Source organism: Mustela nigripes, chromosome 6 (assembly GCF_022355385.1).
Source record: "Mustela nigripes isolate SB6536 chromosome 6, MUSNIG.SB6536, whole genome shotgun sequence".
In the NCBI taxonomy this organism is placed as follows: Eukaryota; Metazoa; Chordata; class Mammalia; order Carnivora; family Mustelidae; genus Mustela; species Mustela nigripes.
The window spans coordinates 100,646,025-100,660,562 of record NC_081562.1 but is presented as its reverse complement, the minus strand read 5'-3'; the positions used below and the strand labels follow the sequence as shown (position 1 = coordinate 100,660,562).

Here is a 14,538-nt window from a genome sequence, read left to right as displayed (position 1 = left end):
TCCTCTCCCCACTTCCCTACAGTTTACCCCACACCGTCTGTCAGAGTGAGCAAAACCTCCCTCAGGAACCTTTAGGGGCTTCCCACTGCCCACGGAATTGACTGCCAACACCTCACTCTGCATTCTTGCATCTTCTGTCTGGAATGGTAATTGTTAACTTGTTCTGTGGTCCCCCATGAGACAGTACACTACTCCACACCAAAATTCAACAGTTCATCATTCAACAAATATTTATTAAGCACTTCTTTTGTGCCAGGAGCTGTTCTAGATGCTGAAGATACATCAGAGAATCAAGCAAACAAAAATCCCTGCCCCCAGGGACCTTAGGTTCTACCTGGGGGGGGGGGCGGGAAACAGACAGAAAACTATAAAAATTATAAAAATAAATAATTATGTAGTATGTGAGAAGATACTTTCTCTGTGAGTTTTGAAACTCATTCACATATCAGAATATAAAAATACTCAAGCAATTTAAAAAAAAAACTGTCTTCAATTCAGTCTCAGTTCTGAGACTTTGGACTACCACCACATTTTATGCTCTCACGACATGGGTCTTGAACCTTAAGGACGAGGGAAGATGGAGCAGGTGCTAACCATTGGGCCTCTTCAAGAGCTACAGGAGGGCCTAGCCCAGGGCTCCATCTTCCCAAAAGATGGTGAAAGGTTCTACTTGAAAGTGATCAAGGAGGAATCTGGGTCAGTTCTCCGATTTGGCCACCAGGGGTCATTTTACCTCTGTAAATCACCATCAGGAGCAATCCCTTGAAGACACACAAAAGGCTTACTCCAAACTAAAACACGCAGAGACACACACAGGAAAACCCTCACACACACACACAGACACACACACACACACACACACACGCCATTGAGAGACCTAGCGACAGAAATGCATACAGGACACACGCATGGCTGCAACTTCCTCACTTATGCAGTCTCAACTCCGCAACCCCTCCCAGCCCTACTCCAAGTAAAGAGAGAAGAAGGAAACAGTAGGTGGTCCATTCATCAGTCTTCCATTTCCTTGCCCCCAGTTTGCTAAGAACAGACACCTTATTCCTGTCCTCTGTTGCACTCTTATGTCCCTGGAAACTTCTTTCCTGGCTGTGGCAACAGTTCCCTTTTCCCTTCCCCGGGGAAAGAGAAGCCCCACCCCTCCTCCGAGTGTTTGTGAGACTAGTTCACCCCCACCTCAGAGCTGCCCCACCCGCACCAGGAAGCCAAAGTAATGTTGCACTGGGTGTGCAGCTCCAATCTACCCCTGCAAACCCTCAAGCCTTTGGGACTAGAATTAGCAATTGATTTGTGGAGCATTTCTCTGTTCCTGCAGTAATAAAAAACAATGTATACATATGCCCTGGGAAGACGTTACACATGAACTCTAATACTGATTCTTAGATGTCCACAAGGTCAAAGTTATTTTTGGAATATTACTCCCACCAATGTTGTTTGTCCTTTGCAATCTCCTTGTTCACAGGAGTTTTCCAGAGGCTTCGTGAAGTGTGATGACATTATTGCTCTCAAAGCTAATGGAATGTGTGCTTGTGTGTTACATTGTTAGGACTTAACGAGTTTTAATTTCTAATACGGTTAAATATCAAAAGGTAAGGTATAAGCAAAGGCTTTTTGGAGTCCTCGATTGTTAAGAGTTGTAAAAGGGTCTGAGAGCAAAGTTGGGGAGAACTGTTAATTTCGTACAAAAAATTTTCTCCCTTATTCTAGATGAAGGGCCAGAGGCAGAGAGAGAGAATTTAGGACCTAGAATGGAGGAGGTCTGGAAAGTGGGGCGGAGTGGAAGGAGAAAGGACACCTAGAAAGGCCTACAGAGACCAGCATCTGGGGGGAAAACATCCTCTAACTCACAGTTTTGTCCTGCCCCCAACCACCCCATGCTGGGTGTCAGGTCTAAATTGTTACAAGTTACTAACCAAGAATGAAACAGATTCTGTCAGTGTCTCATGGCTTCACGCTGGGCAGTGCAAGGCCAAGTGGAAATGAGAGTGGGTAGCATTGGAGGCACTGAGACTGCTGTGGTTGGTCTAAATCCAGGACACTCATTTTCTGCTCCATCTACCAGCCTTCCATAATGTTTCATGCCCACACACTAAGGGCATGTCATCCAGTCGTCTGCCTATGCAATGAGGGAGCTCACAGCGTCACTCCCTCCTCACTGGGCCAGGGATTCACCCCACGCTCACCATCACCACCAAAGCAAAGAAGGCATTTCCACCAGCACTCTTCTTCCTTCCCTGTGCCCCAGGCTGGCCACAATTTGTTCTCTTGTGCATTTACGGGCAGGAGTTGCTGCCCAGAAGTCCAAGTGCCCGATCCACTTCCCTCATGTACAATACCCTGCGAGCGTGCGCGTGTGAGCGGAGCGGGGGGGCCTGGGAGGTGGGGGTGACTGCGCAATCGTACGCAGTGCATTCACAGGATCGAGTCCTCGCGGCGCTGGGTCAAGGGCGTCCCGAAGCTGGAAGGCTGGAGCAGCTTTTGGTTGGCGGTAGCCGGACCGGTGATGAGGGTGCCCTCGGTGGACCGTTCGGCGTGCCCTCCCTGAGCCCCGTTGGTGGCCAAGGTCCTGGCGCGGAGCGGAGTGCCCAGGCCGCGCAGGGTGTTGCGGAAACCCTCGGCGCTGAAGTAGTACACGAGCGGGTCCAGTACGCAGTTGGAGCCGGCCAACAGCACCATGACCATGAGCGCCTGGCGCACCCGGTCGCGCACCTCGCTGCCGGCCGCCACCACGTTGCCCCGCAGCAGCCCGTAGACCGCCAGCGTGGCGTTGTAGGGCACGAAGCACAGCAGGAAGATGACGAGGTTGGCCAGCAGGAGGCGCACGGTCTTCTGCCCCCGCCGGCTCCGCGTGCTGTCCGGCCGCGCCAGGGTCCAGAAAACCCGTCCCGACGAGTAGAGCATGGCCGCCAGGGGCAGCAGGAAGCCCAGCGCCTCGGCCAGCAGCAGGAGCCACAGTAGCCTGTTCTGCCACATGTCGCCGAAGCTCTCGAAGCACAGGTGCACCTGGCCGCCATTGTAGCTGCAGGGCGAGGGCCGGTGCACCAGGCCGGCGGGCACGGCGAACACGGCGATGAGCGCCCACACGCCCAGGCACAGCAGCCGCGCCACGCGGGGCCGCCGCAGGTGCCGCAGCCGCAGCGGGTGCACGATGGCCACGTAGCGGTCCACGTTGATGAGAGTCAAGAAGATGCAGCTGCCGTACATGTTCGTCTGGAAGATGGCGCCCGCAGTCTGGCACAGGAGGTTAGAGAAGGGCCAGTAGTGCAGGGCGTAGTAGGAGATGCGCAGGGGCAGCGAGAGGGTGAAGAGCAGGTCGCTGGCTGCCAGGTTGCACATGTATACGCTCACCACCGAGTGCATGCGCAGCACGCGCAGGAAGACCCAGAGGGCCAGCGCGTTGAGGGGAAGCCCTGCGGCCAGCACCAGGCTGTAGACCACCATGTGCAGGTAGTGGGTGTTCCGGTAGTCAGGGCACTGGGAAGCAAGGCTGGAGTTGTTGGCGGAGTTGTGCTGCATGGTACCAGTGTGAGAGGAGCTAGGCTGGGGACATCATTGGGCACGCTAGGGTCCTGGCCTCGTGTTCGTCCCCAGAGTGGGGCCTGGAGGCTGCGCAGGGACCGTCCTGGGGCAGGCAGGACCTGGGAATGTGGACTATGGCTGCGAGGCAGATGGCTGTCGGGGGGTTGGACACTTTGGGTCACTGCTTCATCAGCAGTGGAGACCTGGAATAGGAAGGCAAGCCAAAATCAAGATTATGCAAGGACAGCGTAGGAGTCCCAAATGTTTATCTAGCTAACCTGGCTGGCCTCTTGAGTCTTTTCTCAGCCTCGGATCTTTCCCCAACTTTCTGTCAGGCCACAATAGCTTTCCACAGTAAGGCTATATAGCACAGTGTTAAAAGCCCAGGCTCTGGGGTCAGACTGCCTGGGTTTAAATCCTGGTTCGGCCAACTTGCCTATCTAGGCCCTCCGAAAATTGACTTAATCTCTCTGAGCCTCATTTTCCTTACCTGGAGAAAAAGGTGGTGGTGGTGGGCATCTCCCACTTCATGAAGTTATTAGATTAAACGAGATATGTGTTAAGTACACAGGTTCTACTAATAATCTCTCTCCCTTTCTTCTTTTCTCTTGCAGATGTTTACTGAGCTTTAGAAGGTTCCAGGCATGTTCACAGCCCTGAACAAAACAAAGGCCTTGACCCCAGCTCCTTTACTTCCACCGAAGGGGGACAGATAATAAAGTGCAAGTAAAGAGGTCCTATGTCAGATAGTAAGAAATATGATGGAGTACTGCCCCTGGAACTCCCCAGGTCTGCTGGCTCCCCGTTATCTAAAGAATAAAGTTCAAATTCCCCAGGACAGTACAAAATCCAGGCCTCATTCATCACATCCATGATTGCTCTTGTGTGGGCTGGATTTGTGGTCAGAACAACCCGGGTTCGACTGGATTGTTTGACCACTCTCTCAGTTTCTTTGTCTGTAAAGTGGGGACAATAACATAATGGGCTCTTATGGGCTGATCACACACCAGCACACTCTTGGTGTGGAGTGAACTTCAGTGGGCTGAACTTTTCCAGGTGCTTCCCTGGAGGATCTGACTAGGGAGCTTCCTGGCTGGGATTCTCTGATGGAGGGAGAAGGGGTTTTTTAAGTGAGGGCTCAGAGGGGACCCTAAGTCCAGAAAGTGTGGCAATGAGGCAAGGAGTTACCAAGGGCACTGCCAAGGCCACTGTAGAGAGCAGCCCACGGCAGCCACAGTGCTCAGGCAAACCCTGGCGGACAAAAGATATGGCCAGGAGGTAGATGAGCCAGAGGATAGGACACGGTCTCAGAATCCCACCCTCCTTAATGCCCTAATGCCACAGAAGCTACTCTTCCATCTTAATCCCCAAATTCCATCTTTTGTGTGTGGTGGTGGGGGGGAATGGGTAAAATATACACAACTTAAAATTTACGGTTTTAACCATCTTTAAGTATATAATTCAGTCACATTAAGTACACTCCCAATGTTGTGACCATCACTACTATTTCCAGAACTTTTTCATCATCCCAAACAACTCTATACGTGCCAAACACTAACTGCCCATTCCCTCCCTGCACTCCCTCCAGCTCCTGGAAAACTCTATTCTACTTTTTGTCTCCAGGAATTTGCCTATTCTATTTGAATTAGTGTTTTTATTTTCTTTGGGTAAATATCCAGTAGTGCAATTACTGGATCATATGGTAATTTTATTTTTAATTACTTGAGGAAACTCCATACTGTTTCCCATAGTGGCAGCACCAATTTACATTCCCACCAATGGTCCACAAGCCTTCCCTGTTCTCCATGTTCTCACCAGTCTTTGTTATTTGTCTTTTCTTTTAGAGGAGGAGAGGGGCAAAGTGAGAGGGAGAGAGAGAACCTTAAGCAAACTCCACACCCAGCGTAGATCCCAACACGGGGCTCCATACCACAACCCAGAGATCATGACCTGAGCCGAAATCAAGAGTCAGAGACTCAACAGACTGAGGCACCCAGGATCAAAATCATCCTGGTTTTGATTTGTGTTTCCCTGATGATGAGTGACGTTGAGCATCTTTGTCTGCTAGGCTATCTGTATGTCTTCTTTGGAGAAATGTCTATTCAGGTCCTCTGCCCATTTTTAAAATTAGATTACTTGTTTTTTTTTCTTACTTGTTTTTTTTTTTTTTAAGATTTTATTTGACAGAGAGAGAGAGAGATCACAAGCTAGCAAAGAGGCAGGCATAGAGAGAGGGGGAAGTAGGCTCCCCACCAAGCAGAGAGCCTGATGTGGGACTCGATCCCAGGACTCTGAGATCATGACCCGAGCCGAAGGCAGAGACTTAACCCCCTGAGCCACCCAGGCGCCCCAGATTACTTGTATTTTTTTGGTGTTGAGCTGTGCAAGTTGAATTTGCCTATCCCAGACACCTCATCTGAGTGGAACCATATAATATCTGTCCTTTTGTGTCTGGCTTCTTTCACTTAACATAAAATTGTCAAGGTCCATCCATGTTTTAGTATGTATCAGAATTGTAATCATTTTTAATAGCTGAATTATATATATATATATATATATATATATATATATACACACACACACACACATATATATTTTTTAAATATTTTGACAGAAAGATAGACGAGAGAGAATATACAAGCAGAGGGAGTGGGAGAGGGAGAAGCAGGTGAACGGGAAGCCTGACGTGGGGCTCGATCCCAGGACCCAGGTGCCCCTGAATAATGTATGTATGTGTGTGTATATATATATATATATATATATATATAAATATATATTTATATATAAATATATATATATATATTTTATCCAACTGTCAATGGTTACTTGGGTTTTTCCACCTTTTGCCTATTGTGAATAATGCTATAAATGTGACGTCCAAATGCCATCTGAGGGAACAAAGTTGCTCAGAGACCCTGAGCAATTATCCCGATACTGGATTTATTCCTCTTGAAAGGAATTTTTTTTTTAAGACTTTATTTATTTATTTGACAGAGATCAAAGTAGGCAGAGAGAGAGAGAGAGAGAAAGAGAGAGGAGGAAGCAGGCTCCCCGCAGAGCAGAGAGCCCGATGCAGGGCTCGATCCCAGGACCCTGGAATCATGACCTGAGCCGAAGGCAGAGGCTTTAACCCACTGAGCCACCCAGGCGCCCTGAAAGGAATTTTTTAAAAAGATTGTTTTTTAAGATTGCTTTATTTACGTGAGAGAGAGAGCATGCGTGTGTGAGCATGAGTGGGGAGTGGGGCGAGGGAGAGGATCCCCAGCAGACTCCCACTGAGCACAGAGCCAGAAGTGGGGCTCATCGCAGGGCTTGATTCCAGGACCTGCAATATCATGACCTGAGCCAAAATCATGAGCCAGAACCAGATGCTTAACCAACTGAGCCAAAATCATGAGCCAGAACCAGATGCTTAACCAACTGAGCCACCCAGGGACCCCTTAAGATTTTATTTTTAAGTAGTCGCTACACTGAACGTGGAGCTTGAACTCATATAACTCCAAGATCCAGAGTTGCACGCCTCACCGACAGCCCACCAGGTGCCCAGGAACTGCTTAAAATCTTACCAAGCTGTAAACCTGACTCTAAAGTCTTCCTGTGGGTTTTTTTGTTGTTGTTCATTTGTTCTCCCTCAAACCATGACTACCAGCAGTTTAAGCCTTGTAAGAGGTTTAGGAGAACAGTTAGAGAAGATAAACACTTCTTTTGCAAAATACCAATTTTACCAACAAAAATCATTTTAAATGGGGCTGAAACCCACTGAAAAGCGAATAAAACCAGACTCTTTCCCTGACACATGCCCCACCTCCCAAGCTTCTTTGCTCCAGCCACGCCACACTAAAAACAGTTTTGCACAGGTCTTAATGTTTTCAGGACTCTGCTCTTGCATGTGCAGTGCAGGCTTTTTTTTTTCCTTAAGATTTTATTGATTTATTTGACAGAGATACAGAGAGCACAAGTAGGCACAGTGGCATGCAGAGGGAGAGGAGGGAACAGGCTTTCCCACTGAGCAGAGTGTCCTGTGAGGGACTCGATCCCAGGACCCTGGGATCATGACCTGAGCTGAAGGCAGCCGCTTAACTGACTGAGCCACCCAGATGCCCCAGTGTGGGCTCTTCTGCTTAGAATGCCCTGCCTCCCCCTCACCAACAGACAAAGTCAATCATTTCTTAGGACTCTGTGAAGCCTCACCTGCCTCCCTCCTTCCCTCCCGGCAAGGCAGATGTCATTCCCCTTTGTACACTGTTCACCAGGAGTGTCCCACCTGTCTTGTAATTAGCTGTGCTTAGCCTGCCCCTCCCCTTAGACTGTGAGCTCCTCGAGGGAGGGTCTGTGGACCGTGACTGAGTCATCTTGGTCTCCCCAGCCACTATGTCCATAAATGTTGAGGGAAAAATATTAGTGATGATTTACTGGCCACTCATCCTGTCCCAGGCTATTTTTACATGCGTGGTCTTTAACCTTCCAGAAGGCCTTTGAGATAGGTGTTCAGCCTCGTTTTTGCAGGAAACAGCAGCTCTAGAGTTCCATCAGCATTCACACTCTGAATTCACACCCAGCTCCCAGCTGCCCCAGGGCTGTTTGCATCAAGAGTGGATGGTGGGATATGAGGGTGCATGCGGCCCAGAGCACCTGGTCCCTTACAGCTGCCTGTAAGAAATCTCAGCCCACAGATAAAGTTACATCTTTATTTGCCCAGTTGAAATAGACACTTTTTTTTTTTTTTTAAAGATTTATCCATTCATTTGACAGACAGAGATCACAAGTAGGCAGAGAGTCAGGCAGAGAGATAGAGGAGGAAGCAGGCTCCCCGCTGAGCAGAGAGCCCTACGCGGAGCTAGATCCCAGGACCCTGAGACCTCGACCGAAGGCAGAGGCCCTAACCCACCGAGCCACCCAAGCGCCCCAAAATAGACACTTTTTAACAGCCCACCATTTCTCATTGGTAACACAGACTCCTCTTGCTGTCTCACACTCTCTCTCTCACACACACACACACACAGGAGTGCCCCTCCTTACCATGTCTGCTTACCTACTTAAGCACATTATTGGTTCACAGCTTTGAACTTCTCAGATTGTTTCCTGGGTGTTTATTTGCTTCCATCATCCCCCGCTAGATGGTAAGCTCATGGGTTGGGACCCCCCTCATCCATGGCTTTCCTCCCAAGCTCACACTTGGGACTCACACTTCAGTCTCTGTACTTAGCAGGCCCATGTGACATTCACTGACTACCTGGAAGGAAATCTGTCCCCTCCCTGCCATGTTCACACACCCTGTAATCTTGCTATTTAATCTCTCTTGTGTTGGTCCGCCAGCCGCTTCTTATCTCACTCCTATATTGCCCAAGTATATAACTCATCTAGTAGAAGACTCCGCCTCCTAAAAGGCCTGTTTGGAAACAGCCTGCATTATATTTTCAAAAACAATTTACACTGTCACTACAGTCACACTTGATCATTCTTAACCATTACCTGGAGAATCAATGGCTTCTTACACACACTAGACAATGAATGAGTGAATGAATAATTGTTTACCAAGAATCCCAAGTATTTCTGACAACAAAGTTACAATGTTCAAGAGACCGAAAAGTATTAGATGAGCTTCTAGTTAAAGGGAAAGGCCTTTTGTAAAGCAGATGGTGATGCTTTTGTTACTGGACTCCAAAGTGGAGAAGTCCTTTTTGTGGAAAAGTCATTGTTTTCTGATAGATACACAAGGGCCTGAACTGGGCATCAAGGACTGCCAGGGCCCTGCCCTGGTCCCCACCCCATCTGCCTGCTTCCCTGGGGCTCCTGTCAGTGGAGCTGCGTGGGCACGGTGCCAGGCCAGATGGCAAAGATGGGGAAAACTGCCCAAAAGGAGGCAAACAGGAAGTGGAAGGAGGGCTCTAGCTGGGGGGGGCGGGCAGCCCAGGATCTCACCCCAATCCTGCCTTGAGAAAGAGGTCAGGTTGTAGAAGAGATGGAGGAACCAAAGAAACAGCAACTGTCCCAGAAAGGATCAAACACTGGGGCTTTGTGTCCCCAGCGAGGAGGGGGGACCTGGAGGCCCACATCATCTTAATAACCTCCAGGCGCACAGATGTGGTTACGAGCACAGCACCACATGCAGATGTGCGTGCGAAGTCACATAGACATGCACACAAGATCCCCGGTATGTGCACTCACCCGCTAACACACAAGTAGGTGCATGCACAGAGGCACGGACAACTAGGCCAGAGGAGGAAGAGTGGACACAGCCCTTGCCTTAGGGACAGTATTCTTACCCAGAGAGACAGAGCACATCAGGCAGCCTCAGGAGCCATCCCCATAACAGATCCCCGCGCCAAGACACTGAAGGGCTGAGGAAACACCCTGGGGACTGCCCAGGGCACACCACCCACCCTCCACACCACTCACACACCAGAGCCAGGACAGCCACCTTCCTCCTCCCCTGGTCTCTTTCAGGTCTCTTTCAGCTTCCTGGGTGCACATCAGAGGGCCAGGTTCCTGATGACCTCAGGCCTCTTGAACCTGTCCCACTGCCCTCTGAGCTGGGCTGGGCGCTGCTCTTTGCTGAGATAAGCCAGAGGGGCAGAGCTATTTTCTGCCAGGCAGGAAGTGAGAATTGAGTAAAAATGTGCAGGAGGCTAGGTCATGGTCATCCCTCCCTCTCCTCCACACAACCTGCCTGTGCTATCCACCCTTCTGGCGGCTGACCAGCCATGGGGCTGAAGAGAAGGGAATAGGTGATTCCGGACAACGGTGGAGGCAGGGTGGGGAAAGAAATAACTCTTCTCTGTCCAGCTCCCTCCTGTTCACCACACTCTCCATGTGCACCCGCCGCCCCCCGCCCCTCCTGCACACCCGCCAAATGCCTTGCTCTGTCTCCTCTCTTTAGTCATTCATGTCCTCTAGGAGTTTGAAAAGGAACCTCAGATCTCATCCTCCTTGCCCAGGAAGATGCATTCTAGAATAGCCCCAAACCTCATTTTATTTTTTTTTAGTAAAGATTTTTATTTGAGAGAGAGAGATCACAAGTAGGCAATAGGCAGACAGAGAGTGAGGAGGAAGCAGGCTCCCTACTAAGCAGAGAGCCCAATGCAGGACTGGATCCCAGGACCCTGAGATCATGACCTGAGCAGAAGGCAGAGGCTCAACCCACTGAGCCACCCAGATGCCTCCCAAACCTCATTTTAGATTCCAGAGGCCACAGCTGAGAGTCCCTGTGCGCTCTACCCACCCCCCTTTAGCTAAGCCCACCTCCACAGCTGTGAGCTGGCAATACTGGCAGGATGTCCCCTTTACCCACAGACAGGCTTAATTCTAAATTATACTTTTTTTTAAAAAAAGATTTATTTGTGAGAGCAAGAGCGTGAGCACACATGCATGAGCAGGCACAATGGCTGAAGGAGAGGGAGAAGCAGGCTCCCCGTGAGCAGGGAGCCCCATGTGGGGCTTGGTTCCAGGACCCTGAGATCATGACTTGAGCCAAAGGCAGACACTTGACTGAGTCACCCAGGCGCCCCTAATTTATACGTCTGTTATATGTGTATGTTCAGACTCCCCAAACAGATCCCAGCCAGGCTGAAGCCTCCAGCAGAAGCTTACCAAAGTTTGAAGGCTTTGTGAACAGCTCTGTCCTAGAGCTGTTCTGAGGACACAGATGAACCCCGCTCGTTTGAGGGGCCTATGGCGTGGAGATAGTACAATGACACCAAGGTGAGTGGATGGCCTCTTCCTTCCCCCGGGGATGGGGGTGTGTGGCCACAGTCTTCCCAAGGAGAGAAGCCTCTGGCACAGGCTCCCCAGGGCTGTTGTGTTCTCTCTCCATGGCCCCTCTTCCTGTTCCAGGCCTGCTCTGCTGTCTCCAGCCAAAATTCCTGCTCTGGCCTTTCCCCACCTGGCCCCACCTCAGCCTGTCACTTCCTGCACCATCCAGTATCCTCCTCAGCCACGTCTTCTCCCTCTGGATATTCTGACCTCACCTCTCTCATTTTTTTCTGGGCCAAAGCAGAAAGCAAAGGTGGCCTACATCCCATGTCTGTGGATGTCACCGCACCACCCGCACATCTCCCTCCACCCTGCTTTCAAGACCTGGAAAAACAGGAAATAAAGTCACCATCCAGAGAAGTCGCTGGGACCAGATCAGCCCGCTGCCACGGCCCTGTGCCCTGAGTTGTCCCTGTGCATCTTACCCTTGGCTCTGGGGCCTGGTTGGGTCCTGGCCCCCCCAACAGAAAGCCTGAGCCTTTTGACCTCTTTGACCTTGTCCTGAACTTGGGCGGCACTTTTCTGGAGCTTCTGGCTTTGCCCTCCACTTTTCCGCTGCCTCCTTCCCATGGCACACCCCCCCGCCCCGCCCCTGGCCACAAACACACACACAAGGTGTCTATTTTGCTGGGGTGTACTCTGCAGGGAGCAAGCTGGGGAGGGCCAACATCATCAGGCAGAGACATGAGGAGCTGGGCTCTAGAGTCTCTGAGTGGCCAGGAGGGAAGTCTCACAAGTGCAGGCAAGTTCCTATTTTTCCCTCAATCCTTGCCTCCATCTCCCCCTGGGGCTACAACTTTCTCACCCTAAAAGGAGCCGAAGATACAACCTGGTGGGAGTGATCCTTCTTGTCATGGGGGCTCCCCTAAATAGAGGTAACAGGTAAGCAGCTGCCCTCAGTAGTGGGATCCAGTTATTATAAGGCCTTGTTGACCCTCACCTGTGCTCAGTATCTGAAATTCCCCTTCGTGCCACTCATGAGCCATATTCTATCAGAGTCATAGGGACATTAGAGAGCATCTTGTCTAATCTCGTACAGAAGATGGACGCACTGGGTTGAAGTGGTGTTTCTCAAAAATCCCATTAAGATACACCTTGGTTGGGGCGCCTGGGTGGCTCAGTGACCTCTGCCTTCGGCTCAGGTCATGATCCTGGGGTCCTGGGATCAAGCCCTGCATTGGGCTCTCTGCTCAGCAGGGAACCTGCTTCCCTTCCTCTCTCTCTGCCTGCCTCTCTACTTGTGATCTCTGTTTGTCAAATAAATAATCTTTTTAAAAAAAGAGTTTAAGATAAACCTTGGTTAGCTGGGAAGGATAGCTACTAGAACACATCTGTGCCAGTAATACCATTAGTGGAGTTTAATAAGATGAGTTCATTGTCATCTAGCAGAGGGTTTGACCTGGGGGGAGGGGGAAAGGGTCTGGGAGAGTGGGACAGGGCTAGACACCACCCCCAGAGAGCCCTCCTCAGTGGGCTGTGGGAAGCCCAGGGTTCAGCATAACAGTGGGGGCCTTGGGGGGGGAGGGGAAGACATATCTGCCCAAGATTCTCCAGTGTGGGGGCCTCGGGCTTCAGAGGGGCACTCCTCGATGTGCCTAGTGTGGTGGCCGACTCCCCGGGCTCGCTCTGGAAAAGACTGCAGGAGGCAGCCCCATTTACCTTTTCACTCTATTCAGAAAAATTTGCCAGGTCCCATGGTCCTCCTCATCTCTAGCCCCATGCATGAACCCCACTCTGAGGGACTTGTGCCCCCTGCAAAGTTCAGCCCCACCGGTGACACCCCCATACCTGTGTTCCCTGTGGCTTCCGCTGCCTGCTCTGGGCTGGGCTGGCAGGACCTGCTCCTGAGATGGGTGGGGACACATTCTCCCGGCAGATCTCCAGGTTTCCCAGCTCCCTGTACTCAGTCAACCCCACACAGGCAGGGAGAGAGAGAGGAAGCAGTGCCCTCCATGGCCTTTGCAGCCCGTCAGCGAAGAAACCCCGGCAGAGAGTGGCACTTAGTCCAGCCCCAACTCTTGCCTACTAATGGCTCCCCCCACCCATTGCTCACACACTCCCTAGCTTCCGGGAAGCCCAACTGGCACACCCACCCACGGGGATGGATGACTAACCACCCACTCTGAGCTGTACTTACACCAGTTCCCCCTGGTGCCTCTTTCTTTTTTGGGTTCCAGCAGGTGGTTTCGCTCTTGCCATTCATGGTCACCCAGGGCCATTCCTCCCTGCTTCTGTCCGGCTCCCCTAAGGAGTTCCTTCTTCTGGGGAATGGGAGACTTGGATGGCAGCGACTTTTTCTGCGCCCTCTGGCTGAGCCCCTGACCTCCTGTATCAACAAGGCTAGGCATGTTGGCCATGCCCAGTACACAAAAACAACTTAAAAGGTTTTGACTGTATGTGAAAAAGGATATTGTGGTCGAGTCAGTCTGAGAAACTCTAAGCTGAACAGGTTTCTCTATGACAGGGCTTCTCATGGTCTTTACCATGCCATGAGAAGACTGATGAGGTGTTCATAACTGAAGCTGGGTGAAGGGTTCATGGGGTATGTTATTCTATTTTTGTGCATATTTGAACTTTTCCATAAAAAAAGTTTGTTTTTTTAAAGATTTTATTTATTTATTTGACAGAGAGAAATCACAAGTAGATGGAGAGGCAGGAGAGAGAGAGGGAGGGAAGCAGGCTCTCTGCCGAGCAGAGAGCCCGATGCGGGACCCGATCCCAGGACCCTGAGATCATGACCTGAGCCGAAGGCAGCGGCTTAAACCACTGAGCCACCCAGGCGCCCCTGTTTGTTTTTTTTTAATGCTGTTAAACACCATGCACCTGTAGGAGGAGAGACTGTAGAGTTTCCCAAACACGTGCATCCTTGAACACATTTTGGGAGGTCCCAAGTTCTTAAAGGTCAATGCTGGAGTCACACCTCAATGTATTGTCACCTCAATGTTCAGATCATCTGGCCCATCAATGGAGGTCAAATCAAGGGTTTTCTGAGCTCCAGGTCCCAGCTCTCTCCTCCCTCCTGATGAAGGGCAAGTTCCACCTTACTTCCCTGGGCTTATTCCCCACACCTCTGGAACAGGACCTCAGTCAGGCTCCGGCCTTTACCCTCCAGAAGGACCATCTTATATTCCTCTGAGGTCACGGGCTTCACAAATAAAGACATGTGCCCTCATGGCCCACACAATCCCTAAGACCCCAGCCATGGCCTTCTTCAGTCTAACTTCCTGATTCTTTAGGTCTTCTCCTGGCTCC

General features: G+C 50.7%; 1 protein-coding gene across 2 annotated transcripts; it reads right to left on the bottom strand.

Annotated features, from left to right (window-relative positions):
- Positions 1-204: 204 nt before the first annotated feature.
- Positions 205-13,608, bottom strand: LPAR5 (lysophosphatidic acid receptor 5). Of its 2 annotated transcripts, none has more exons than XM_059403714.1 (2): positions 13,424-13,608; positions 205-3,737 (listed from the first exon to the last, which is right to left on the bottom strand). In XM_059403714.1, the coding sequence occupies exon 2, from the start codon at positions 3,529-3,531 to the stop codon at positions 2,428-2,430; it is 1,104 nt and encodes a 367-aa protein (XP_059259697.1). In that variant the 5' UTR covers positions 3,532-3,737; positions 13,424-13,608; the 3' UTR covers positions 205-2,427. The 2 variants fall into 2 exon arrangements, with proteins under 2 accessions (XP_059259697.1, XP_059259696.1); XM_059403713.1 differs by lacking the exon at positions 13,424-13,608 and adding an exon at positions 13,075-13,343.
- Positions 13,609-14,538: the final 930 nt, after the last annotated feature.